This window comes from Oncorhynchus mykiss, chromosome 19, assembly GCF_013265735.2.
Source record: "Oncorhynchus mykiss isolate Arlee chromosome 19, USDA_OmykA_1.1, whole genome shotgun sequence".
NCBI classification, from domain to species: domain Eukaryota; kingdom Metazoa; phylum Chordata; class Actinopteri; order Salmoniformes; family Salmonidae; genus Oncorhynchus; species Oncorhynchus mykiss.
The window spans coordinates 5,373,433-5,401,349 of record NC_048583.1 but is presented as its reverse complement, the minus strand read 5'-3'; the positions used below and the strand labels follow the sequence as shown (position 1 = coordinate 5,401,349).

General features: G+C 43.2%; 2 protein-coding genes and 1 non-coding gene across 4 annotated transcripts in view; 1 reads left to right on the top strand and 2 right to left on the bottom strand.

Annotated features, from left to right (window-relative positions):
* The first annotated feature begins 34 nt into the window (after window positions 1-34).
* On the top strand, window positions 35-8,230 carry LOC110498628 (inorganic pyrophosphatase). 2 transcript variants are annotated; one of them, XM_036954023.1, is made up of 12 exons: window positions 35-155; window positions 3,296-3,360; window positions 4,057-4,101; window positions 4,219-4,272; window positions 4,854-4,973; window positions 5,549-5,635; window positions 6,153-6,279; window positions 6,772-6,899; window positions 7,114-7,199; window positions 7,429-7,498; window positions 7,639-7,678; window positions 7,836-8,230. In XM_036954023.1, exons 1-12 carry the CDS (start codon window positions 35-37, stop codon window positions 7,862-7,864), a joined length of 972 nt encoding a protein of 323 aa, XP_036809918.1. In that variant the 3' UTR covers window positions 7,865-8,230. The 2 variants fall into 2 exon arrangements, with proteins under 2 accessions (XP_036809918.1, XP_036809917.1); XM_036954022.1 differs by lacking the exon at window positions 35-155 and adding an exon at window positions 587-835.
* trnaa-ugc lies at window positions 6,651-6,726 on the bottom strand. Its single transcript has one exon. It is a non-coding gene; the product is annotated as a tRNA-Ala (tRNA).
* A 2,719-nt stretch (window positions 8,231-10,949) lies between the features above and the next one.
* The window catches only part of tet2 (tet methylcytosine dioxygenase 2), a 57,021-nt gene continuing 40,053 nt past the window's right edge, over window positions 10,950-27,917 (bottom strand). The window contains exons 2-10 of the mRNA XM_036954021.1: window positions 23,686-26,835; window positions 23,497-23,587; window positions 22,256-22,349; window positions 21,450-21,658; window positions 16,204-16,354; window positions 15,995-16,084; window positions 15,330-15,467; window positions 14,757-15,114; window positions 10,950-14,335 (exon numbers count right to left, since the gene is read on the bottom strand). Coding sequence (XP_036809916.1) covers window positions 12,915-14,335; window positions 14,757-15,114; window positions 15,330-15,467; window positions 15,995-16,084; window positions 16,204-16,354; window positions 21,450-21,658; window positions 22,256-22,349; window positions 23,497-23,587; window positions 23,686-26,791 — 5,658 coding nt within the window. The 5' untranslated portion in view covers window positions 26,792-26,835 and the 3' untranslated portion in view covers window positions 10,950-12,914. The remainder of the gene's footprint in view (window positions 14,336-14,756; window positions 15,115-15,329; window positions 15,468-15,994; window positions 16,085-16,203; window positions 16,355-21,449; window positions 21,659-22,255; window positions 22,350-23,496; window positions 23,588-23,685; window positions 26,836-27,917) is intronic.

Genomic DNA, 27,917 nt, shown 5'->3' with positions numbered 1-27,917 from the left:
TCTAGCCCATATATTTTTTTATTAATATCAGTCTATGACCTTTTCCAAGATGGTGGTGAACAGGGCCAACCTGCATAACGTTTTCATGCTACACAGGAACAACTTAGTGAGCTCGCCCTCTACTCTGACATCGACCTCAAGAAGCCCCCGCCAAGGTCAGAGTTCAGCACCTCCCAAAGGTCATGTAGTGTGTCATAAATAGTCATATTCTTTTTGTTGTTGAAGAGATCTTTGTAATCAAAGAAAAATAAGGTAATACCACCAATCATCAATTGTTTGTCAATAGCTGCACATATCACTTGAGGATGAGAAAGTGATTGCTTGAGTATTTGGGCCCAATTAGTGTGCATGTATGTAATGTTAAACAGGGGTTGTCTTGGCTGCACTGTATTCGCTATTACGAACAAAAATGTGATTCAACACATCAACAGATAAAGCCACGTCGACCAACACAAGACAAGTCTACATTCTCCCATTAATGGATGTCAGCCATTTTCTTTTGGCAAAGGTCTCCGTCTTCCATGTTCTCCTTCCCTTGAGGAATGACCTTGGCTGAAGATAGGGGGCGGTAAACGATAAGGTAGGAACACATTCAGGAGCAACGCAGCATCGACGTGGGGAAATACTCAACGGGAAGCAGGAACTAAATGAAAAGAAGCCACTATCATGCTTCTGCGCTCTTCGCTATGGTACACATCGGCATTTCTTGGTTCGCATACTGCCTTTAAAAGCGAGCTTGTCACACAAGCAATTACCTCATATCTGATAAAAACGATGCATTATCAAACCGAAGAGCGAGGACGACCGAACTCCTCTGACTACAGGATATATTTTAGTAAGTTATTAGCCTACCACCATGCAAGACATGGTAGCTCATTCCTTCACCGACGACCAAAACGTGACCGTTAGTTAGGGTAAATAGTACGGTATTAGCTAAGGATACATATTTCACAGCTGGTTTGGTAATTTACAATTATGGCCGCGTGGCATGGTTGCATTCGACACATTTCAAGTTGTGAGCCGTGTTCTGACTGAAAAACACCCACAATAATAGGTCTAACATGTTGTTGGATTAACGCTACATTTAAATACTATTAGCTGCAACACTTTCCAATTACAGAGCTCTTGAATTTTGAAAGGACGTGTTTTTGGTGGCTACAATGTTGCTGTTCCCTTTACCTTTGTCACGTGTTCTGTCTTTGGAGACTTGTTACAAGTCGCCACAAAGTCATCCGTTTTCGCTTTTTATACGGTCTAGCTGGTAGGCTGTCACATTACAAGTACAGGACTGATATATAATTAAGTCCAATTTGAAATACTATTTTCTTTCTATGGTATATATGGGTTGTTAAAATGTGCTCCAGTGTGACATTAACAATGGCAGGTTTAAAGACAGGACCCCATTGAATGTTTTCATTGCAGAAGACATTGATGGGGTATTCCGTTTTAAATTTGCTTTGTGGACCTCTGTCCATATAGGTCAATGTCACCCGTCTGACAGTTATAACCATTGAGGGGGTAGGGCATGTTGTCTTTAGTGTGAACTCCTCCTGATAAGAAATACACTCATTTACAGAGAGCGAGTGAGTGGTCACACCTGTCGGTTTAAAATGTTACTTAAAGGGCAACTCTGCCATGTTCAACATCTCCATCACCAAACTAGTTTCTACATGTGAAACAGTGTGTTACTATGACCTGTGCTTTAAGATAAGAAGAAAGGTCCAAAAACAATACTTCTCTGTGACATCACAGGGTAGGATTTAAAAGTAAAATAGTGATTTTCCAATAGAGGATATTTTATTGCTCCTCACATCACTGCAAATATGAACTTTTGATCATGTCATCAGGTAGAACTAACTTTATATTTTTTTTTTTCCTACAAAATGTAGAAATGCTCAGTTTTCACACGTTGACACTGGTATTATAATGAAAATGTGGGTGAAAAGGGGTGTAGTTAACCTTTTTGAAGTGTTAAAGTGGAACACTATTGCATTGCTACATTTTTCTGTGTAGGGGCCTTACATTTTCTGTACCTACCAGTGGAAGCTCCTCGGGAGGACCGTCCTCAGGGAATTTCAATAAAAATAGTGAAACATTAAAGTTATCCATTTCTAGATAATTATGCTAGATATGTTCACATGTCACCAAATAATTTACTTTTTAAACACAGTTCTGCAATAAAGGTCTACAGTAGCCTCAGCAGCACTCTGTAGGATAGCGCCATGGTGTAGCCGGAGGACAGCTAGTTCACATCCTCCTCTGGGTACATCCTCCAGTGTAACTGCTAAACTGCTTTCTGACTGTACACTGTACTGCATGATTGTAGCTAGCAGGTTTACTAACACGTTAGTTCTAGCCGCTATGTTGAACGTGACATGACAAGGATGTAGGCTGTGTGTAGCGGTTGTAGTGGTCATGATATGAAGGTTTAGCTTGGAAATATTTTTTTTGCCTGGTCACAGACAGCTGATTTGTTGTGCACTGAAGTCCATAAGCGAAGGGAAAAGATGAGAGGAGGAGATAGTTACAAGAAGGAATTATATATATATATATATATATAAAACATCAATGAGATCATGCTGCTTTTATGTGGGCGCTGTGAAAGTGAACTGTTTCTGTGTGATCGGGTGTATTCATTACGCCGATTCTGTTGAATAATTTCTTAAATGGAAGCAAACGGAACGTGGATAAAAATAACACATTTGTGACTGTTGGACTAATGATTATTCCCTAGATCAGCTAGATGCAGGCAAGGTGGGATTGAATGTGTCACTATCTGTCACCTTGATTACTGAAAATGATACGTTGTAAACTTTTATTCATTGGCTAGGTTGTAGCAGCCTCATCACAGGGAAAGTGTGAGTCATGTATAGCCTAACTTATCGATGTTATCCAATATGCTCTAATAGAAAAGGCCATGTTAATAAAATAAAAAAAATCATCCTTAAAAAATGTCAGGCTCCCGAGTGCCACTGCATCTCAGTGCAAGAGGCGTCACTACATACCCTGGTTCGATTCCAGGCTGTATCACATCCGGCCCTGATAGGTAGTCCCATAGAGCGGTGCACAATTGGCCCAGCGTCGTTAGGGTTTGGCCGGGGTAGGCCATCATTGTAAATAAGAATTTGTTATTAACTGATAAATAAAAATCCTCCCCATCTTAAACGGCACTGACTACCACTGGCACCTAGTAACACTATAGATGTTGCATCAAGCACTTGCGGTATACCAAGGTTTGAGAATGATTACAGTACGTCAGTCAATTTACTTTGCATGTGTTTCTGTTTTCTTCTAGAAACCTCTGACGGGAAATACATCTCTCCCTTTCATGATATTCCACTTATCGCCAATGGAGATCAGGTATGCTCTCGATGGTGCTACACATTTTGATCAATCTGGCTCTGTTCTTACTTGGTTGTTGTAGCTTTTATGAAACCGGTCTATGTGGTGCAAGGAACGAGTCAATGTTTCCATTTTTCCTTTTTGCATGTGGAAATTATAATGGGTGTGAGTATGGAACCTTTTAGGCAGGCATTTTCAAACAGAAACCACATACATTGTCATTGATTTTTGGTGCTTTCAAGTGCTAAGAACACGTGTCAAACTCATTCCAAGGAGGGCTGAGTGTCAGCGGGTTTTTGCTCCACCCTTGTACTTGATTGATGAATTAAGGTCACTGATTTAGTAAGGAACTCCCCTCATCTGGTTGTCTAGGTCTTAACTGAAAGGAAAAAACAAAAACCCGCAGACACTCGGCCGTCCTTGGAATGAGATTGACACCCCTGGCTTAGACAGAAAATCTTTGAAAAAGCATGATTTTATCTGACAAAGAAATATGTTTATTGAATATGTGAAGGTTACGCATACTTCTCAGCGGGTTTGTCAATAGTAAGGTGACCTGCAAATGTCTAGCCATTTTGTAGCACCTCACTTGCTGGGTATTTTTCCTGTGAGGCAGTCTACTGTTAGTGTCTGGAACCTCGTACGTGATGTCAGATATTGTGTAGGTCTACCAAATATGTCTTTATTATTAATGTCATTTGTGTCTTACTGAAGGAAAATGATGTGCCATCTAAAAAACTGAAGAAGAATGACAATGAGGTATTTGCTCATGCTGACATCTCTACTACAAACTAAGCAAAACAATTGAATCTCTTTAATGAATGCTGAACGCCCTGATTATATTATCTTTGATATAGTTCATATTTTGTTTTACAGGTTCTGTATAACATGGTTGTGGAGGTGCCTCGATGGTCCAATGCCAAAATGGAGGCAAGTATTGTTTCGGGAGCCTGTCAATGTTTCTTTAAGTATTAATCTAATACTATGGTGTGTCCATATTACATGAGAATCTGAGACAACCACCGACATAAAGAAAGACGGTCGACTTTTGTCCGTCGAGGTTTGTTGTCCCTCATTGACTGATCCAAACATCGTTGAGAGCTTTCTGACGTGCTAGCAGACTGGTCTCTGACTAGAAACAGCCAGACAATAGATTAATAATGCATCTGTCTTAAAAAGAAAGGTCCTATAAATATCATCTTCCCTTAATTTATAATGATGTCCTTGCACCAGGCAACTTGTTAATGATATTTAAGCACTTCAGGCAGAGTGAGAGAGAGCTGGAGCTGTGTGAACTTTGAAAGTTGATGGAAAGGTCATCTTACAGTCTCCAGCAGTGGCAGCTGATGGAATAGTAGAGGAGAATGAAAGTGCTAACTGGGTTTGTGGGTACTATTTATTTTATGAGGATTTTAAAATGGACGCCCTTCTGATGTCACTGTCTCAAGATGGTAAACTGCTGACCCAAGTTTAGACTGTCATCGTGTGTTAATTATACATCTTTCTTTTAGATTGCAACCAAGGAACCACTGAACCCAATCAAGCAGGATATGAAGAAGGGCAAACTCCGATACGTGGCCAACGTGTTTCCTCATAAAGGTTACATCTGGAACTACGGGGCGCTCCCACAGGTGAGACCTCGGAGTTGATCATCCTGCTGTTGCGTTACGGAGTTGATCATCCTTCTGTCGTGTTACGTATTTCACCATCCCTCTGTTTTCTTCCAGAGTTGAACAAAATCAACAACTGGAGAGATTCTAAATGGACATCTGTCCCATTGTTAACCCTATTCGCTAGTCCTTCAGCGGAAAACACTAGAACGTCTCAGTGGAAACTCGACTGCCAGTAATGCATTTCTTCTTTCATCCTCCGGCAGTATTGATTTGGCCAAAGTGAATGACTAATACAGGCGGATACATGGAAAACACTTCACAATTCATAAAATGGGTCTTGTTGGTGAAATCCACAGCGTGTGGCCCTGAGCGTTTTCATATACGAGTGCATTAAGCAGCCTGCCCCGCGGACATCATTGATTTTCCCATTACTTATTATTATTGTCTGCTGCTCTCCCCACTGGCTGAGAATGATGCACTGTGGTCGGCTCAACAAATTTGACAGTTCATCTCACGATGTTCGAAATGACGGTATACAAACAGTGTTTACAGGGATAATGTTGTTAGTGCTGTCTCTTCTCGTGTTGAAACAGACATGGGAAGACCCGAACCACACAGACAAGGACACCAAGTGCTGCGGTGACAACGACCCCATAGACGTCTGCGAAATCGGCACGCTAGTAAGACGGTCTAGACTTTGGCTAAGTCATATCCAAGAATAATAACATTACTTGTATGTATGAAAGTTAATTAAGTCAGTTAATAGTTCATTTACCAGCAATATGTGTCTAGACATATTAAAATGAAGCAATAAGGCCAGACGAGCCGTGGTATATGGCCAATATACCATGGCTAAGGGCGGTCCTTAAGCACGACGCAACGCAGAGTATATATATCACAGCCCTTAGCTGTGATATATTGGCCATATACAACAAACCCCAGAGGTGCCTTATTACTATTATAAACTGGTTACCAATGTAATAAGAGCAGTAAAAATAAATGTTTTGTCATACCCATGGTATACAGTCTGATATACCACGGCTGTCAGCCAATCAGTATTCAGAGCTTAAACCACCCAGATTATAATATGTATATAAAGTAACTCGTGGAACGTATAATGTAATACATGTTAATGTATAACATGTCATGTATATTGTACTTTTACCTGTTGTCTGTCTTCTTATCGGTGTCCTGCAGGTGTGTTCCCCAGGTCAGGTGATCCAGGTGAAAGTGCTGGGGGTCCTGGCCATGATCGACGAGGGAGAGACGGACTGGAAGCTGATAGCCATCAACGCTGACGACCCAGAGGCCCCCAGCCTTAACAGTCAGTCTTAGGAACTTGTTACAGTACTTCAGAACATCACTGCTGTAGTAGACATTTTAAACACGTCGAACACATATTAGGCTCTGTTTACACAGGCAGCCCAATTCAATCCAATTAGTGCTAAAAAAAAAAATCTGGTCTTTTGACCAATCAGATTTGAACATGATCTGATGTCTAAAGATTGGATCTGACTGGTCAAAATACCAATTAGTGGAAAAATGATCAGAATTGGCCTGCCTGTGTAAACCCAGCCTTAGACAAATTATCTGTAGCACAGTATCCATTAACCTAGTGTGTTACATTTTTGTAATTTAGCAGTCGCTGTTATCCAGAGTGACTTACGGTAGTGAGTGTACACATTTGTCATATACTGGTCCCCCGTGGGAATCGAACCCACAATCCTGGCGTTGCAAGCACCATGCTCTACCGACTGAGCCACACAGGACCAGCATATGTTTAGAATCACAGTGTGCTCCCTTGTATTCTCCTCAGGTATCGAGGATGTCCGTAAGAGCAGATCGGGTCATTTGGAGGCCACGGTCGACTGGTTTAAAAAATACAAGGTGCCAGACGGCAAGCCCGAAAACCAGTTTGCGTTCAATGGACAGTTCAAAGACAAGGTACATAGAGTTTCTCCATTAGGGCCACATACTATATATTAAAGCATAATAGCTGGTATGTGTCGTACTATTGTCCTGAAAGTGTTCTAGTCCAGTGCCATGGTAGTTACTTTAATAGGAGGGACTCTGATGGTGCATTCCCTTCCCCAGGGATAGCAAATGATTAGTTTCTCTCTATTGTCCTTTGTCTCCCTCCATTCCTCCTCCTCTTTAGGACTTTGCTATGGAGGTCATTAAGTCCACTCACGAGCACTGGAGGGCACTGGTGCAGAAGCAGACTAATGGTGGCGAGATAGATTGGTGAGGAGCGTGTGTGTGTGTTATCCCAGCAGGGTGTGTTAGCCCACTAGGGGGTGTGTGTGTGTGTGTGTGTGTGTTTCATCCTACGTTACACATAATACACTGCTCATGTGGTCGGTCAGCTAATAGCCCTCCAGCCCCCCTTATGGAATTACAATAAGCCTGCATTATATGTTCTTGATTTTTGTGTGTTGCTTGATAATGACCTAAGTTTCTTCTTTAACAACAGTAAAAACGTCTCTGTCTGCGAGAGCCCTTTCAAATTCACTGGGGAGGACGCCTGCAATGTGGTCAAATTGGTGAGAATATCAGTTCAGCTCTGTGTGTGCTGTAACTACAACTAAGCTTTGTGTTTTCAAGCAATGTCGTCAGGAGCATTCTTAGTATCGCGTTTGGATCTGATAGTCTTGTGACATCACATCCTGTGTTTTCTCCTTAGGCTCCTGCGGGTGGCGAGGCACTTCCTGTACCTCCAGAAGGTATGTATCAAGTGACTGACTTGCTTGACAATGAGACCCATTTTAGCCACATGATTGAATTGACAAGAAATAAGAAATACATATATTCATATTATATGTGTCTATATTACGTTCCCTTTTTTAATGTCACATTGATATCCACTATTGTCTGTTACAGTGGACAAGTGGCATTTCCTTTCCAAGTGATTCTGGACTGAAGTCCTGCGACGTAAAAGCGGAGAACTTTTGTCCAATGTTCAAATGAAGCACTTCAAGTACTGTATTTGTTTCTATTGTTACTGCAAATGTTTTAGTATTCAGCTGATTTGGTTATTCCCATCTAAATTTGTAAATGATTATATCATGTTTTATTGCATTATGTTTGAGACTTTTATTTAAAAGTGCCAAAGTGCATTTCAGTAATGGGTTGTATGCTATTGAAATAAGAAAACATTCTTTGATATTCATAATTTCTCAATTCGAAAAGTACATTTGCACAGTTTTCTTTGTAAGGTATCCAATGGTTCGATCCACCTTCTTTTGATAAATAAAAGCCTCCAGGTGTGAGACGCATGGTGGTGCCTTCGATTGACATCAACAACATTTCCACTCACAAACATGCAGACCAAAATAAATATTTGAACCACTCAAATTCAAATGACAACTAGATGTGAAACTTAAAACGTGCTTTAAATAAATATAAATTTTATTAAAAACACCCACATCTCAGCAATATCAGGAATGATATCATAAACAGCTTTCAAATAAACTGCATTCAGTACATTACAATACTTACAGCATTATAACATTCTTAATTCCATGTTTAGCATACCAACCTTAAAGGGGAACAAGGGAAGCAGTAACAAAAAAAGACGGAGGCAGAAAATAACAAAACATTTTAAAAACTTTAGTGTCTCGAACAGCAGAAATACCAACACGTGTATATTAAACTGCTAGCTTAACATAAGAGCTGTGCACTCTCGTGCGTTTAGTCAAGCTCAAAGTCATTCAAGTAATGTTGAATCACACTCCAACACTCTGAAGCTTTTCAAGTATGGCTATGCTCGTCACCCGCTATGTCTCAGACACTCCTTTTCACAACCACAACCTGCTACTGTCGCTGGGTCCTGTACACTGAAATTCAACATTAGAATGTTCTATTCTTTTTTTTCACAGAAACTGCAATCCTTTACAAAAAACTATTAAGTGACTTTAGCTAACAGGAACCTTAGAGCTGTAAACATTGCTGTTTTTTGACAGTGAGTGCGGCAATCTACAAAACCCAGGAACATTATCTTAACTGAATGTCCTGTGAACCTGGAAAAGACTAAACGATAGATTTGAAAGAAGATTGCTGATAAAAACATGGGCCGTGGGTACATTTGACAAAATTACAAGAAACCTACACCTTTTAACATATTACAATAGTAGGTTATTAAAAATCAACAATTGTATTTTCGTAATACAAACACATGGTATGTACAATGTGGCATAATTTATTTTAAACACATTTACAATAATCTACTGATTTTCTTATCTTAAATAAAATGTTTTGTAATATTTTATTACATTGTTTTTTTTTCTGAAAAGAAAGGAAGTGCTTTGGGAAAACGATAGTATAAATGTTAGAGTGGGGGGGTTGTCACTCAGAAATAACCGTTGCCTCATCATATATCATTCAAATCAAATGGAGAGAGATAATCGTAATATAATTGTTTAGTGGTTATAAATACATTTCACTATTAAACTATACACAGGCACACAGATGTGCGTCATCTAGCATCATAACTGCCCTGGTCTTGCCTCACAGTAAAAGCGACCGCATCGCTCTTTACCTTGTCAATGCCATCATTTCCCTTTAATCAATTCAGTGCATATTGTATGTTCAAATTTACTTCAAAAGTATACCACCAATCTACTAGCTAAAGCATAAGTATACCACCAATCTACTAGCTAAAGAATAAGTACAAAAAAGAAAAACGCAGGTCGTCAATGCCATATCTTTGCTGATAAAGTTTAGTTTTCTGTTTTTTAAGTGTGTGTATTTATGAGGGGGGGGGGGGGGAGAAACCCACACACTGCTCTTTATTAAGCTTTATACATATCAGTATCAAGGCCTTCATCAGATGGTTCTGACGAAAGCTCTGACAAGCCTTGAGGCCGATACGTAAAGCTTAAGAGCGGTGATTCTAGCAAGAGCAGTGTGCAGGTTTCTTCTTTTTTATCATCTCAACTGTTACCTGTTAGCTCAGATGTGCCGGTGACTTTAAGGGTGTGTGTATACAGTACCAGTCAGAAGTTTGGACACACCTACTCATTCAAGGGGTTTTCTTTTATTTTTGACTATTTTCTACATTGTAGAATAATAGTGAAGACAAACAATGAAATAACACATGGAATCATGTAGTAACCAAAAAAGTGTAAAACAAATCAAAATATATATTTTAGATTCTTCAATGTATCCACCCTTTTCCTTGATGACAGCTTTGTACACGCTTGGCATTCTCTCAACCAACTTCACCTGGAATGCTTTTCCAACAGTCTTGAAGGAGTTCCCACATATGCTGAGCCATTGTTGGCGCACACATCCTCCTCCATGCTTCATGGTGGGAACCACACATGCAGAGATCATCCATTCACCTACTCTTCGTCTCACAAAGACATGGCGGTTGGAACCCAAACTCTCAAATTTGGACTCAGACCAAAGGACAGATTTCCACTGGTCTAATGTCCATTGCTCATGTTTCTTGGGCCAAGCAAGTCTCTTATTATTATTATTATTATTATTAGTGTCCATTAGTAGTGGTTTCTTTGCAGCAATTTGACCATGAAGGCCTGATTCATGTAGTCTCTTCTGAACAGTTGATGTTGAGATGTGTCTGTTACCTGAACTCTGTGAATATTTTTTTTGGGCTGCAATTTCTGAGGCCGGTAACTCTTAATTAAATTATTCTCTGCGGCAGAGGTAACTCTGGGTCTTCCTTTCCTGTGGCGGTCCTCATGAGAGCAAGTTTCATCATAGTGCTTGATGGTTTTGCGACTGCACTTGAATAAACTTTCCGGATTGACTGACCTTCATGTTTTAAAGTAATGATGGACTGTCATTTTCCTTTCCTTGTTTGAGCTGTTCTTATCATAATATGGAAATTCCACAATTTTTAACAAGGCACACTTGTTCATTGAAGTGCATTCCAAGGTGACTACTTCATGAAGCTGGTTGAGAGAATGCCAAGAGTGTGCAAAGCTGTCATCGAGGCAAATTGTGGCTATATAAAATATATTTTGTTTTTTTTCACTTTTTTGGGTTGTTACATGATTCCATATGTGTTATTCAATAGTTTTGATGTCTTTACTATTATTCTACAATGTAGAATATAATAAAAATAAAGAAAACCCTTGAATGAGTAGGTGTGTCCAAACTTCTGACTGGTACTCTTAAGTAATTCATTGGGATTCAAGATGGAGGCAAATCGCTGAATGAGAGGAAAACTAGATGAATGTACAGAAATGAGTTGAAATATCCCTGATTTTGCTATTATATCAAAGCTTAAAGTTCAAGTAATTCTTCCTAGTAGATCGAGCATGAAGAAAGCAGTAAGCAATGAACTCAGCCTTGGTGGTGGCCTGAAGTCTGTTATTGTAGTTAACTTTTTTTTGAAAGTGACAACAAAGGAAGGAGAAAGAAATGCCTTTGTGTCATGCTCCTGTAATATTGCCAAACTAGTTCTGAGGTATATGGCAAGTAGGTACTTTAACTGTACATCATTCATTAGCCTTCTCAACGCCCTTAGGGTCTCACATTATGTGTTCGCATAGCAGGTTGAGTAGCACCATATGTCATTAAAATCAGTTCAAACCCAAAGAAATATAACTTTTTCTTTACAACACTCAAATCCTAAAGCGTTAAAAAAAAGAGTAATTAATTTACTGTACAAATCTAATATTTTATCGTACAACTAGATTACAATTATTTAAAGATCAACCACAGCAAGCCAGCTGCCTTCGAAACCGTGAAACTGACATTTGAGCTAACCCTGTTTCATGTCCTACACCAAAGAAAGGTAAAGGAACATGTTCACAAAACACAACAGTCGCATGACAACACGTAATATATGCACAATTCAGGTTTTTTCTGTGAACCTGTGGTCAAGAACTCTGAAACAGTTGCTGACAAAGTAAATAACCCTTGAGAGAATATGCCAGAATCACATGTTTTGTTGTTGAAACATTATCGTCTAAAAATGCACCCTTTTAGAATGGCTCCATTTACAATGTAAAGGACATGATAACAATTGTGAAACTGAAAGCACCAGGAAGTAAAATGTAAAAATTCGATTGGCATGATATTCTTACTGTTATACAGGTAGGCTACAGTAATTTAAATCAAGTTTTTGTGATAAATCTATCAATTTCATGTCTTGAAAATAATTCCTTTGTTGTAACTGTAGACGTTTTTGCACCAATGATCTGATCTGAAGGTATTATCAAAATATTTCACCTTCAATATCAAAAGTGCTTTTTTTTTGCTGATATTTTGTCGATTTTGTACAGTATTTTCAGTTTCATCCATTTTCACACAAATCATCTGGAGAAACGCGTTTATCTATGCAAACTGATTTGGTTCAAACATGAAGACGTTTGAACAAAACGGTATCATAAAGACACACTCCACTTTTAGCACCGTTAATGTGGTGTGTCCACAAAGTTCAGTGTTTTTTTACAGTATGTCAAGATTATATATATAAAAAACTATGTTTAAACGCTTAATTAGAAAATTAAAGCCACCAAAAAGAAACATTGTTTCCAGTAAATATAGAAGTCCTGATGTACTGGACCTGCAAAGCACCCGAGAAACGTTAACAGTGTGTATCTTGTAAAAGTAACCAGACAATAAATACTTCCTTAGTAGAGGGGGGTCAACCAACCAATCGGTAAGGTCCGAACTTTCAAGACTTCCTTAGTAGAGGGGGGTCAACCAACCAATCGGTAAGGTCCGAACTTTCAAGAGGTGACAAACCTGATGTACTCTATAACATGGTACGACTTCCAACTGATCAAGTTCCTTCTCCACCCACGCTGTGTGTTCTTCTGACACTGTTGCTTGCAGTCAGGAGAGAGAGGATGCTCTGTGTTTTGAGGCTAGTGGTGCTTCAGCTTGAGGTTTTAAGATAGCACCGTCAGTGTAGCACCGTGAGTTTTAATTCTCAGTGTTATTCCTCGTGAGTGAACCCTACAGAACAGTATGAATATCTCTTGTCTAGATGAAGCGGCTGTACGGCCCTGTGACCTTGGTAAAAGCGTAGGGTGACGTGTTGACGTAGGTGTTTGTGGTGCACGACATGGACCTCTCCATGAGGGTCTGGATGAAGCGCTTGTACGGCGGCTCCCCTTGCTGCTCTGACAGCTCCGGGTGCTCCCTCTTCGCTCCCTTCTTAGTGCTCTTGCTGGGCGTCACTGTGGCGCCCTCGGCCCCGGTCCTCTCGGCGTCCTCATCCTTCTCCCGTTGCTTCTCGGCCATCTTGGCCTCCCACAGCGCCAGGCCGTGCTTCGCCTCGTTCATGTTCTTGTGCTGGTAAAACACCAGGGAGATGCGAGTGGGGTGGTTGCGTTTGGGGTTTTTTAGTGGCGTGGTGGCATGCATCTCCCGCTTGGCACACTCGATGAGGATGGAGCCATGACTGGGCGCCACAGCCACCCCACCGATCTCCGGATCCAGGAAGTTGTGCTCGTTGTCGGACCACATGGCCGGCTTCTCCTTGGGTGTGGTGGGCGTTGGCGGACCCGACCTGGGCTCCTGCTTGATCATGGGGGAACCCCCGTGGAGGTGTTCGTTGGGGAGCCCTGGGAACCCTGGTTGCGTGGGTGTCATGCACGGGCTTTGGAGACCCATCTCGGTCTTGACTTGCATACAGAAAGGGTCCTGGGGGCCGCCCGGGGGGAACATTTTGGTGCTCTGGGAGAGGTAGGGATTGGGGTACCCACCAAACTGATTGCCTTTGCTTACTGCTGCTGCATAATCCAGCCCTGGGTGGTGGGCTGAGGGCGGCCTGGAGAGCGCATCCAGGTATTGGGCATCGGGGGCACCGTTGGGACCGTACGAGGGGGGACCGTAGGGGCTCATGGGGTGGATGCCAGACCTCATGCTGCTACAGTTGCTGTAACCATTGATCTGTAAACCGGGCTCACCATACTGCGGAGGGTAGTTGACCCCATAGCGTTGGTGCGCACCATACTGCTGCTGCATGTCGGGGTAAAGCACTCCTGGCCTCTGTTGCCGGTACATGTCCAGGTGCTTTGGGTTCGAGGTGTAGTAAGGGTGGTAGTTGTCTAAGGGCGAACCTCCGTTACACTGGTAACCCGGGTAGGGACTACCTGGAGTCATGGGGCTGGGATAAGAGCTTGGTGGATTCGACCCATTCATGTAAGAGGTGGGTATGTGCAAAGGGGAGGGGTAAGGGCTTGCTGAGGCTGGTGGCTGGGGGTACATGCTACCTGGCTTGGAAGTGCTTTGAAAAGGGTGGTTGGGGAAGCCGGCGTAGGGGCTGGCTGGATGGGGGGATCCAGGGAAGGCGTGAAGGGCGTTCTGGTGCTGGAGTTGCTGGAGGTGGGTGCCGAGGGGGTGACCTGGTGGCTGACCTGGTGGCTGGGGGGTCGTTCCCATGGCGCCTGGATTTGGACCTGGGAGAAGAGAGCGATGGAAACACGTTTTCACGTTTTAGAAACAGGCAGCTTAACTAGGGCCCGCTGTTTTGGTTGATCATGTCACATGACCTAGATTTTTATCTTTATTTTAAGTATTTTCCAGAAATTAGAATTACACCAAAAATGAAGCAATTGTCTGAGGATGGTGGTGCACCATCTGACATAAAATGGGACAGTTTGATGAAAAAGCTTGAAATTAAAGAGTCATGTGACAAAACACAGGGCCTTAAGCATAACATATAAAATGCTAAGAAATACTGTAGACTGACTGTGTACGATATAACCAGTCATTATACAACAGTATCGTCTGTGTCTTCTATTCTAAAATATCACTATAGTCCTCCTACATTAGCGTCTTGTGTCTGAACCCTGCTACACTGTGTACATCTCCACCCACCTGTCCCAGGAGTGCTCTGAGCTATGCTCTCATAAGTGCTACTAGATTTCAGCTTGGCCTGTAGGGCTTTCTCTGCCTTCGAAGGCGTGTCCGGTCCCCCGGCATTCTTGCTTGCGGCAGCCCGCTTGGCGTCCAGCTTCTTCTGCCGGCAGGACTTGGCAGGCTCGGAGAGCATGCGGATCTGGCGGCGGAAGGCATTGAGCACCTGGATGGCGCCCGTCTTGATCTTCTCCTGCTGGCCCTCTGCACTGCCAAATTCATCCGTTGGTGAGGCCTTGTAAAGGGGCAGCACATGGAGCTGCTCGTCCTCCGGAATCTTCCCGATCTGGCGGTTGTCCTCCTTGGTTAGCGTGCACACCTGGGATAGATGGTGGGTGGGAAGAGACAAGCTTGAGGGCTCTGTTTGCATTTTACAAATGTTTTGACTAGTGTTATTTTATTTACATCTGAATATCCACTGGGAAGAGGCATCTTCTGATTATTGCAGTATTTTTTTGTTTGTTTTCTTTAGCAAATGAAAACACTTGATACTGTGTTGACATTTTGCTCTGTCATATTTAGATGTTGGCTTACCACAGTGCTGCCCCCCTGCATGTTGTGGAGGTCTCTGTGAGCGTGAGCGCAGAAGTCCATACAGGCGGTGACCCCGGAGAACGGTCGCCCCTCCCCCTTTCCCAGACGGCAGTCTGGCGCCCTTTGCTCATGTTCCACCTGTGGATGAACAATATGGGAGTTAGTCACTGTCTGCAGACAGGTGGCGTCATTCCTCAGGCGAGTCACTGTACTAGTGTAGATAAGTGGTTCTATCTGGCGTTGAGAATGTGGGTTATTGGGTTAAGTACCAGTATGTCACAGAAATACCAGGTTTGTGTTCAGTTGAAAATGTTTTGAAAAATGGAGGTACAATCCACTGAACACACAGATTTCCGTCTGTGGTTGCAAAACATTATGCTACGTCGTGCCCAATTTAACACGACCCTCAGTGCAAAGAGAAGACATGGATTCCACTAGGGTTTATGTTACGAGCATAAAAATCAGTCTCACTAAATGAAACTAATCACTGTTCAAGCTAATGAATAATTTCATTTATATGCTCCTGTTGGGGATGTGGCCCCCTTTAAATGAATTATGGGTAAGATTTTTTTTAAAGCTTGTGTTGAGTTGTTAATGTTGATTTAATGCTATACATGTAAAATGTCTGGCAGTATTATAAATGGACGTTGCCCAGAAATCCTTACCTGATTTTGATAGGCATCTGGTGCCAGGGTTTTGTATGTGGGGGCCATTAGGGTTGCCAGATTCTGAAGATTTTGCTCCAGCCTTTCTTCCTGATAGAGAAGCAAAACACATTATTTCAGTGTAGCTTTGTTTTGATGACTGGCAATGCATAATTAGAGTAACAGTAAATAAATATGTTTATTAATACAGTATGTTCTGTATGCTTCACCTCTTTCGGGTCGTCCCCAGTTAGCTTGAATTTGCGTGGGATTTTGCTCCTTGCAAACTTGCAGCCGTTGTAGTACATGCTCCAGGAACAGCCGAAGGAGAAGGAAGCGCCACAAGCCTCTGGGTCCAGCCCCTGGCACGCACACGTCCTCCTAAACAACAAGGATGAGAGGAATAACTCTGTTATATAATTATACTGAACACAAATATAAAAGCAGCATGCAACAATTTAAACTATTTTACTGAGTTGTAGTTCTTATAAAGAAATCAGTCAATTGAAATAAATTCATTAGACCCTAATCTATGGATTTCACATGGGTGGGCCTGGGAGGGCATAGGCCCAGCCAATCAGAATGTTTTTCCCCACAAAAGGGCTTTATTACAGACAGAAATGACCCTCAGTTTTATCAGCTGCCCGGCTGGCCTCAGATGATCCTGCAGGTGAAGAAGCCGGGTGTGGAGGTCCTGGGCTGGCATGGTTACACATGGTCTGCGGTTGAAAGGCCGGTTGGACATACTGCCAAATTCTCCAAATGACGTTGGAGGCAGCGTAAGGTCGAGAAATCCACATTCAATTCTCTGGCAACAGCTCTGGTGGACATTCCTGCAGTCAGCATGCTAATTGCACGCTCCCTCAAAACTAGAGACATCAGTGGCATTGTTCTTGTGTGACAAAACTGCACATTTTAGAGTGGCCTTTTATTGTCCCCAGAACAAGGTGACCCTGTGTAAAGATAATGCTGTTTATTCAGCTTCTTGATATGCCACACCTGATGGATGAATTATCTTCGCAAGGGAGAAATGCTCACAAATGGGGACGTAAAGAAATTTGAGCAATTACTTTTGAGAAATACGATTTTTGTGTATATGGAACATTTAGGGGATCTTTTATTTCAGCTCATGAAACCAACACTTTACATTAACATTTTTGTTCAGTATATTTGTTGGGAGCTTATATTTGTCCTATTTCACACATACAGTGTGTATTGGTAATGTGTTTTTTTGCATATGCTAATTCTCCCTGAGACATCCTATGAGAGTGAGGTCATGGCCAATGTCTGCCATTATCAACCACGATCTTAGAGCAATTAAGCTTAAGTGCCTTGCTTAAAGGCACATCAACAGATGTTTCTCCTTGTCGTCTCTGGGATTCCAACTAGCAACGTTACGGTTATCGGCCCAATGCTCTAACCAATAGTCCATGCTATTGTACAAAAATATAAACGCAACATGTAAAGTGTTTGTAAAAATCCCAGAAATGTGCACAAAAAGCTTATTTCTCTCAAATGTTGTGCACAATTTTTTTTTTAAAGGACAAGAGGAACAACTCCTTTATATCAGACACATGTACTCCTTAACAAGGACGAGAGGAACAACTCCTTTATATCAGACACATGTACTCCTTAACAACAAGGACAAGGGGAACAACTCCTTTATATCAGGCACATGTACTCCTTAACAACAAGGACGAGGGGAACAACTCCTTTATATCAGGCACATGTACTCCTTAACAAGGACGAGAGGAACAACTCCTTTATATCAGACACATGTACTCCTTAACAACAAGGATGAGGGGAACAACTCCTTTATATCAGGTACATGTACTCCTTAACAACAAGGATGAGAGGAACAACTCCTTTATATCAGGCACATGTACTCCTTAACAAGGACGAGAGTAACAACTCCTTTATATCAAACACATGTACTCCTTAACAACAAGGACGAGAGTAACAACTCCTTTATATCAGGCACATGTACTCCTTAACAAGGACGAGAGTAACAACTCCTTTATATCAGACACATGTACTCCTTAACAACAAGGACGAGAGTAACAACTCCTTTATATCAGACACATGTACTCCTTAACAACAAGGACGAGAGTAACAGCTCCTTTATATCAGGTACATGTACTCCTTAACAACAAGGATGAGAGGAACAACTCCTTTATATCAGACACATGTACTCCTTAACAACAAGGACAAGAGGAACAACTCCTTTATACCGGGCACACGTACTCTTTAACAACAAGGACAAGAGGAACAACTCATTGAATGCTATTCATAAAACTCCATGCTAGATTTACCAAGTGCTCCCTCCTAGAAGTACATTTGTCAAAACCCTTAATCAACACCCACTATTTATTGTCATAGGTTTAAATCCTGTGTATAAATATTTAATAAATATTTAATCAAACACATTCCTGTGAATTTATACATTTCCAAATACCAGGTGGTACGGTTACCATTCCAAAAAAAGGTTTATTACGTACAGTTGAAGTCGGATGTTTACATACACCATAGCCAAATACATTTAAGCTCAGTTTTTCACAATTCCTGACATTTAATCAAATTAAAAATGTCCTGTCTTAGGTCAGTTAAGATCACCACTTTATTTTAAGAATGTGAAATGTCAGAATATTATTAGAGAGAATGATTTATTTCAGCTTTTATTTCTTTCATCACATTCCCAGTGGGTCAGAAGTTTACATACACTTAATTAGTATTTGGTAGCATTGCCTTTAAATTGTTTAACTTGGGTTAAACGTTTTGGGTAGCCACAAGCATCCCACAAGAAGTTGGTGTAAATTTTGGCCCATTCCTCCTGACAGAGCTGGTGTAACTGAGTCAGGTTTGTAAGGCCTCCATGCTCACACACACTTTTTCAGTTCTGCCCACACATTTTTTATAGGATTGAGGTCAGGGCTTTGTAATGGCCACTCCAATACCTTGACTTTGTTGTCCTTAAGCCATTTTGGAAGTATGCTTGGGGTCATTGTCCATTTGGAAGACCCATTTAACTTTAACTTAACTTCCTGACTGATGTCCTGAGATGTTGCTTCTATTCTAAGTGATTTTCCTTCATCATGATGCCATCTATTTTGTGAAATGCACCAGTCCCTCCTGCAGCAAAGCACCCCCACCAGATGATACTGCCACTCCCGTGCTTCACGGTTGGGATGGTGTTCTTCAGCTTGCAAGCGTTCCCCTTTTCCCTCCAAACATAATGATGGTCATTATGGCCAAACAGTTGTATTTTTGTTTCATCAGACCAGAGGACATTTCTCCAAAAAGTGCGATCTTTGTGACCATATGCAGTTGCAAACCGTAGTCTGGCTTTATTCTTATTTGTATTTATTTTTTCTGAGGTCTTGGCTGATTTATTTAGATTTTCCCATGAAAATCAAGCAAAGAGGCACTGAGTTTGAAGATAGGCCTTGAAATACATCCACAGGTACACCCCCAATTGACTCAAATTATGTCAATTAGCCTATCAGAAGCTTCTAAAGCCATGACATCATTTTCTGGAATTTTCCAAGCTGTTTAAAGGCACAGTCAACTTAGTGTATGTAAACTTCTGACCCACTGGATTTGTGATACAGTGAAATAATCTGTAGTCTGTAAACAATTGTTGGAAAAATTACTTTTGTCATGCACAAAGTAGATGTCCTAACCGACATGCCAAAACTATAGTTTGTTAACAAGACATTTGGAGTAGTTTTAAAATGACTCCAACCTAAGTGTATGTAAACTTCCGACTTCAACTGTATACTCCCAATATCTTAAGTCAAATATAATTGTAATTGCAAATATGTAAGTATGGATAAGTGAGATTTATATAGGAGCTAATCATCGCTTCCCAGTGGGAAAGTGTAGTTTCGAGCACACAAAGAAACTCCTAGAACTTTTACTTATGAGTCAGCCTAGCAGTGAAAAATTACATCGGAAACCTGCAGTTAAACCTGTCCGTCTTACGGACACGCCATTACACATGCACTCCTGTAGAGTGCAGACATTACACCTCCTGTTGGAGCAGTTGAGACAGGTTGAGACAGGTTGAGACAGATTGAGACAGGTTGAGACAGGTTGAGACGGGTTGAGACGGGTTGAGACAGATGGAGACAGATGCTGCCAGTAGAATAGTTAATGCAGTCATTGTGTGCATTGACTAGAACAAGCTGTTCTACCTGACAGAGTGTAGCCACGTACACAGCGCTTTGGAGAACTAAATTAGTTAGCTATGTTATACATGGATTAGCCTGGTCCCAGATCTGTTTGTGCTGTCTTGGCAACTCCTGTGAATGGTCATTGTCATGCCAACAAATGACCATAGGAGTTGGCAAGACAGCACGAACAGATCTGAGACCAGGCTAGACACAGAGGGATAATGCAATAGAATGTCTAACTGACTGAGTTTAGGATGATTCTGATGGACCAGCTTTGGGCAATCTTTGTCACAAACAGCGCTATGACATGATAAGTGTGATCACTTCCTCTCATCAGGGGTTAGGTTGAATAGCCTTCAACTATCAATAATTCACCACCAGGTAACTCATCCCAGATAGGGTTTAGGGTATTGTAAAGTGAAGCTAACCAGGAGACAACAGAAGGGAGTGTGTGAATGAGCTGTTCTGTTCATTGGTATCAGGACCGGGACAAGCTGGCCTTTGATATTATGGTGTATCATCTGACCAAATGCCCAGCTAGTGTGTGTCATGCCTGGTCGTCAGTTAAGCAGGTATTGTTATTATATATCCCCTATCATAACTCTACTACCTTAGTTTGTTTTCAGGTATTATAATCATGAAGTTGTACACTAAAACAAAATGAGAAACGCAACATGCAACAATTTCTAAGATTTTACAGTTACAGTTCATATAAGGAAATCAGTCAATTGAAATAAATGAATTGAAATAATAAATGAAACTATGTATTTGACATGACTGGGAATACAGATCTGCATCTGTTGGTCACAGACAGGCCTTCCTTAATTTTAAACTGGTTGTACATTTGAATTAAAAACGTATTCTCCTGAGGTGGTCTTCCTGTTTTAAGTGTACTACTTATTTGCATAGCAATAAGTAGCACAATGTGGTTGCAGTCCCCCTCAGTAATGTCTTGGATTATTGCACTTTGTCCGTGTCAAACAAATAATATGACTAAAATTAGAAAAGGTTAAGAAAATGTGTGCGCTTGGTACAGCTGTCGAAACACATGTATGGTATGATTAGAAGCAGGGGCGCAACTTTCGTTTAAGAAGTGGGCGGTACACAATTTCTATTTTTTAGTTTTTGCCAGATGGATAAACTCTCCAAACAGTGTACCCGACCGCTCGGAGGTGCCTGCATAGTCCTAAAACACACCATTGCCTCGTTTAGGATCACATTCCACCCGTCCCCACTTTCACCCGTCCCCAGTGAAAGTTGCGCCCCTGATTAGAAATGACGATTTTAGAGGCAAATGCCCTTACTCCTCGTTGATGGCACATCGTCGCTGGGTGAGGGCTCCGTGTCTCGTCAGAGTGTCGCTGAGCTCCATGTAGAGCTGGTCTGCCATGGTGGTGGGGATGCCGTCCCAGATCAGGATGATCACCACGATGCACGCCGCCTCGCACTTGTGGCGCTCCCGCTCACGCACCAGCACCAGGAGCTTCTCGTCCACGCTGCCGCGCCGGATCACCTGGAGCACACCAATGTCTTGATTTATTTTATTTGATTGTAAATCTCATTGAGATTAAATGCCTTTTTTCCCAGAGGCATCTGGTCTGAGATCACAGAGAGATAGTACAGTAAAGATTCCCTTCAAATTACAATATTGTGCGTTTTTACAATTGACCATTTTGCTCTAAATACCAATCCTCGATTCTAAATTTGGCTATCCCTATTGGGTGGCAGGTAGCCTAGCGTTTAGAGCGTTGGGCCAGCAACCGAAAGGTTGCTGGTTCGAATACCCTAGTCGACAACGTGAACAGTCTATCGTTGTGCCCTTGATGAAGGAAAGGAACCTCTTATTAAGATGCCACCACAACCCATGACTTCAACTCTATTCTTAAACCAATACTGTCTGATCAAAGTATGGAAGGTACACATTACAGCATCCCCAATTCAGAGTGATTCCTCCATATATTTCGATTTTAGCACCCTAATTTGCTCCAGAGGTGCCGTACTACTATGGCTGACCCTGTAAAACAACACATTTCCCTGCACCTATCTGGTGTGTGATAATCATTTAAAAAAATGAATTTCGGAGATATTGTCATGCTTCATTCACACTTACCCATTTAGCAATGGGGCATCCCTGTGTACTCTTCCCTTCTTTGCCTGTGTACACCACTTTTTCAATCCTGATGGCACTGCCAGTTAGCCCAGACCTTCAAAAGCAAGGATGATAGTTAGAGTAGATGCATGTGATATAGTAACAGAAGAGTGTACGGCAATAAAATGAGAATATGAACAACGTTTGTTAAGTGTGGGTGTAAATATGGGGTTTGTTCAGAAGTGTACAAGGTTACAGAGCGTTCTGATTGTAACGTCTCCACATTAAATGTGATATATATGATATATGCCATGATATATATATATACACATACACTTGATGACTGACAGGGGACTCTGTGTTGAAACCACAGTGCCTCCATCTTGGCACTCTCCCACCGTTGTAAATAATATTTTGGAAGATTTAGAAATGCATTTATTAATGTCTACAATATTAATGTCAACATTTTGTTTTTGTCATGTTTATTCTATTACAGACAACTTAATGCATACTTTAAAATTATATGATGTGACCTAAACATACAAATATAGAAATATAACATTTTCCTTAACTTATAATTTTTAGAGCTCACTAATGTTACTGCCCACTACAACAACAAAACACATGTACTGGGGAGCAGGCTGTGTTACTCAATAGCATCAGCAATCCAGGGCTTATGTACATCATTGGATATATGCCATTTAGCAGACACTGTTATCCAAAGCAGCATACATTCACACATTTTACGTACGGGTGGTCTCAGGAATCGAACCCATTATCCTGGCGTTGCAAGTGCCATGCTCTACCAACTGAGCTACAGAGGACCACAGTCACACAGCTACAGAGGATCACAAATGTAACAGGAATGGAACAAATACAAACTTGATGCACGTATTCCCAGGTTACATACTAATGGAATGTCTACGTGTCATATCCATGTCATGATTTATATGCCACCATGTTGAATTCTGGTGAGTGGTATAATCAGGAAACTGTTACTCTAAGTATGGAGGTCATGTGACCAGAAAGTGATCCCAAAATGGCTCTGGTGTGAGAAAGCTTGAGTTGAAATGTTTGTTTGAAACCATGAAAAGCTCAGTAATTGTGCACAGAAGTACCTGTTCCTATGGTTTATTTGCGTGTGAGAAAGCGACCGTTAAAACGTTTGTTTGAAACATTGAAAAGTTACACATTCAGTAATTGTGTATAGAAAAACCTGTTCCTTTGTATTATGTGGGATGACGCGGGATAAAACAACCCACCTTGTCTCCATGATGTCACGGATGGCCTTGATATTCGGAGCGGAGCCCAGGTGAGTGTAATACGGCCCTTCATCCTTCTCACTGATGGACTCTGTATCAAAACAAAGAAAGGCACAACCCCCCATACCCAAATTAGACATCAACCGACAAATAATCTGTGTGTGAAGACAGACATGAAATGTGACTCACCCATGCAGTGGCAGGAAGGGATATCATACTGGGTCTTGATAGGAGTATCCAATAGGTTTTTAATGGGAGTATCCAAGAGTTTCATGGGGGAATTCATAAAACTCTGGAGCAGGGGTTCCTGCTTGGGGGTGAAGTCTAGGTGGGGTCTTTTCAGCCCATTGGAGCCAGGGCGCCCCATCCCCATGTCCTCCATCCCACCCGACCCACCGTCCAGGTCTGCGTGGGTCGAGAGCACCGTCACAGCGCCAGACTGCTCCACCTTGACCTTGTTCGGTGACCTGATGACGAGGGACTTCCTGTCAAAGACTGGCGAAAGCTGATACTGTCTGAGAGTCTGCTCCATGGTGGCTAGGATGCTCCGCTGGGAGCTGCTCTGGCTCCGCTCACCGCAGCACGACGTCTGGGGCTGTGGATTGTACTCCTGCTTGACCTGGATGCCCCCCGCTACCATACCCATCTCCCGGCCCTGCTGTTGATGCTGCATCAAGGGAGGTGGTCCAGGCCCTTGGTGGTGAGGGTGTTCGAACCGCGGCCCATTCACCATCTTGATGGGCCGGGCGCCGTGCTTGAAATCTACAGGGCTCTGTGGATGAGGGGGACCCAGAGACTCCCGCTCAGACTGCCTCTGTAGAAGATGCATCCGCAGGGCCGCGTGCCTCTGGAAGTCCCCCTGGGGGCCCCCGTGTCCCAGGGGTGGAGGCCCCCCCCTCTGGAACTGGGCACAAGACTCCTGCTGATTCTGCTCCATTTTAGGATACATCTGCTGTTGCTGTGCAGACACCTGCTGGTTTAAAGCACCGTGTGGTAAGTGAGGTAGCGGTTGTGGGGGGGTCTGGGTAAGGGGGAAGTCCATGTGGTTGGGGTGTGGTTGTCGGAGGTGGGGCGGCGGCTGCTGCTGGTGGGAGTATTGCTTGGGTCCGGGGCTTGGAGTGTACTGCCTCTGCTGTTGTTGTTGGTGCTGCTGTTGTTGTTGCTGCTTCATCTCCAGCTCCATCTCCATCTCCATGGTATTACTGCTGCTGTGTCTCCATGATGCCTGCTGGGACTGCTGTGCATCGTTGGGCTGAGAGGGGTCTACAGGATTGTACCCAGGGTTGTTTCTCATCATAGACTGTATCTGCTGCTGGTGCCCAGGCTGGGGTTGACCACCCTGACCTCTGTAGCCTCCCCCAGGGGATTTCAGCTTCTTCTCTAGCCTGATGTAGTCCTCCAGCTTGAGTTTGTTCAGCAGCTGTTGACCGTCCATCGTGCCCTGGTTGGGGTCCTGTGACTGGGGTGCGTTGACCGACTGCTGTCCGTCGTACTGAGATGGATGGGACAGCGGGCGCTGCTGCTGCTGTTGATGTTGTGGACGTTGTGGCGGCTGCAAAAAGCTAGGTGATAGTATTTCCTCTAGATCTGTGTCGCCTTCGCATAAGTGCTCTGGCTGCATGGGGGCTCGAAAACAATTCTCCCCCTGCTGCTGCTGTTGAGGAGGAGGAAGATTACACTGCTGCTGATGCATGTGTTGTGTATGTGGCTGCTGTTGAGGAGGAAGATTACACTGTTGTTGGTGCATGTGAGATGGGCCTTTAGAGTCGGCCTGCTGCTGCCACTCTGGGGCAGTGTTGTGTTGGGCAGGAGACGCTTGGTGAGGCGACTGGGCCGGCCGCGGCTGCTGTTGCTGGTAGGCCCCTCCGGTGGGTCCTACGTCGAAGCTTTGTCCCCCCGTCTGGAACCTCCGTGCTGAGTCGGGCTCCAGCATCTGACCCCGGGAGTTTAGATCTATCCAGCCCATCTGGGAATTAGGGCAACCGGGATCTGCTCCTCCTCTCTGCTGCTGCTGGGTTGTGTCTTTCATCATCCCGTTTTGATGGGAGCGTTGGGGTCCAGGCTCACTGCTACTGGGCAGGGAAGCTGGGCCCATGGAGCCCTGGGGGCCCGTAGAGTCAGCTCCACAGGGGTTTCCTGTCTGCTGTTGCTGCTGCTGCATCCCATACTGTTGCTGCCGGCGCCTCCCCTCACTCTGCCCCATGCCTGTGCTGGGGAAAGGGCCGGGGCCGAACCCAATGGCCTCTTTTGTCTGCAGCGGAGTGCTCTGCTCTAGAGGGCTCGGGAAAGAGTTCTGATGGTTCAACTCCTGGTTAGGTTTCCTGTAAATGCCCTCTGGGTTGTTCTGATGTTGCGAGCCGTCAGCGGGCTGCTGTTGCGGGTGCTCTCTGTAACTGTTAGAATACCCATTCACCATATACGGGGCGGCTGAGTTGTTATATCCATTGCTGCCTTGCCCTTTAGGGTCTGATACCCCAGTCTGCTGATGTTTCTCAGAGGCAGGCATCTGGGCTGAAATGGGAGGGAACCCTGAGGTAAGAGAGGTAGGTGACTGCGTCGTGACTTGTTCGGGCAGTTCAGGGAGTTCGTTGGTGAGTGAGCTAATGTCGTCGACCAACCCCACCTCCGGTTGAAACTCCTGCACGCCCGTCTGTGCTGCGATGGACACTTGTTCTGGGTAATACTGAGACAGAGTTTTCTCTAGAAGGTCACCAGGTGTGCCTTCAATGGAATTGGGGCTCACTGTAGCACCGTTAGCTATTTGCTTGTTCCTCGATAGTGAGAAAATATCCCCTCCGTTTGAGAAAGTATTACAGTTTCTCTTATCCAGTCTTGTCCCATCGCAGTCAAACTCCCCAGGCTTTGTCAACTCCGGGAAATCGTCCATGATGTCCCCACCATCCTTTTTGTCCCACATCTCCTCTCCATCCCCTCCATTAATCTCCAAATCCGATCTGAGTTTCTTGGCCTGGTGAAGGCCCAGTAAGGACTGGTCACAGAGCGCATGCTTCAGATCCCCGCCATTGATCATGTTATAAGAGCCTTGGTCGAACAGTCCCTGCACTCCGGCAGGACTGCTGCAGTTCTCCCTGTGTCTCTTCATTGGGTTGATGACCCCTGCCTTGTTGTAAAGGTTCCAGTTTCCATCCCCGTTGATCTGCTGATGGGCTCCTTCCGGCGACTGGGTGCCATTTTGGAGCTTGGCGGTGATCAGGTTGTCTGGTTGAGTGGCGGCGCTGAGTTGTGCTAGTATCAGACTTTCTTCCGTCTCCTGGCTGGCCTTTTCTGTTTCCATCTGGCCTGCTCTGAGTCCATCCACAGGGCTGCCCTCTGTGCGTCCTGCAGGGGAGACGGAGAGAGAGAGAGAGAGAGAGGTATTACTAACCATGAAATACAGAAACAACAGACGAACAGTCCCTTAAATGTGTAACCATAAGGTAAGATTACACATTTAAACAAAATGTGTGAATGGTGCATATAGCACTGATCCTGAATTAAGGTGGAAATGGGTATTTTATGATGATAGGCAATTTTTATACAACCATCCTATGATTTGTCAAATGTCATCACTAGTTTCCACTTTCCCGTAACATCACATTAGTTCGAAACGAAAGGGAAAAAACACACATTCTCTCCTAAATTGAATGGAATTGGATGTATTTATAAACACAGGACAAAACACATGTGGGCGGTGACACTTTGCATGGGGGCGGCAAGTAGCGTAGTGGTTAGAGCGTTGGGCCAGTAACCAAAAGTTTGCTGGCTCGAATCCCTGAGCTGACTAGGTAAAAACTTGTCGTTCTGCCCCTGAACAAGGCAGTAAACCCCCTGTTCCTAGGCTGTCATTGTAAATAAAAATGTGTTCGTAACTGTCTTGAGTAGTTAAATAAAGTGGCGGGAAACAGTGATTGAGTCTGAAATCATCGCCAGCCTGGGTCACAGAGTTGAGTCTGGGGAGTAATATGTTTACACTTGGCTCTGAGTGGATATCAGTTATGCGACATGAAGGAAGGCACAGAATTAAATGATCCTCAACTGGGTGGCAAGCAGGGAGAGAAATAAGAGTGCTGGGGGAAGGTTATCCCAGGACAATGTGCCGGGTCAGCAGGGAGAGACACACACACAGTGTGGGAACCAGTGCGGTTGAAACATTTTTACTTATGAAAAAGGAGGTCAGACTTTCTGTAATACTGTCCTGTGAGTTTCTGCCTTTATGAAATCCGAGATGGTGAAATACAATCAGCTCCATTTCCCTTAGAAGTGCATTAAGTCAACCGAGCTAAATGTAAAAATACCACGAGGCCAGATGCATAATATTCCCAGTCTACGCCCATCATGCTGTACCTGATGGGAGAAACGCCAGTGAAGTTGAGGAATATATATTCTGAATGTGCTGCTTTTTTTTAGACACTCATGAACCC

Coding starts and splice junctions, on each gene's coding strand:
- LOC110498628 (XM_036954022.1), top strand. CDS start 667: ATGCTTCTGCGCTCTTCGCTATGGTACACATCGGCATTTCTTGGTTCG. Junction 4,974..5,548: donor ACTACGGGGCGCTCCCACAG/GTGAGACCTCGG, acceptor GTGTTGAAACAG/ACATGGGAAGACCCGAACCA. Junction 7,200..7,428: donor AATGGTGGCGAGATAGATTG/GTGAGGAGCGTG, acceptor CTTTAACAACAG/TAAAAACGTCTCTGTCTGCG.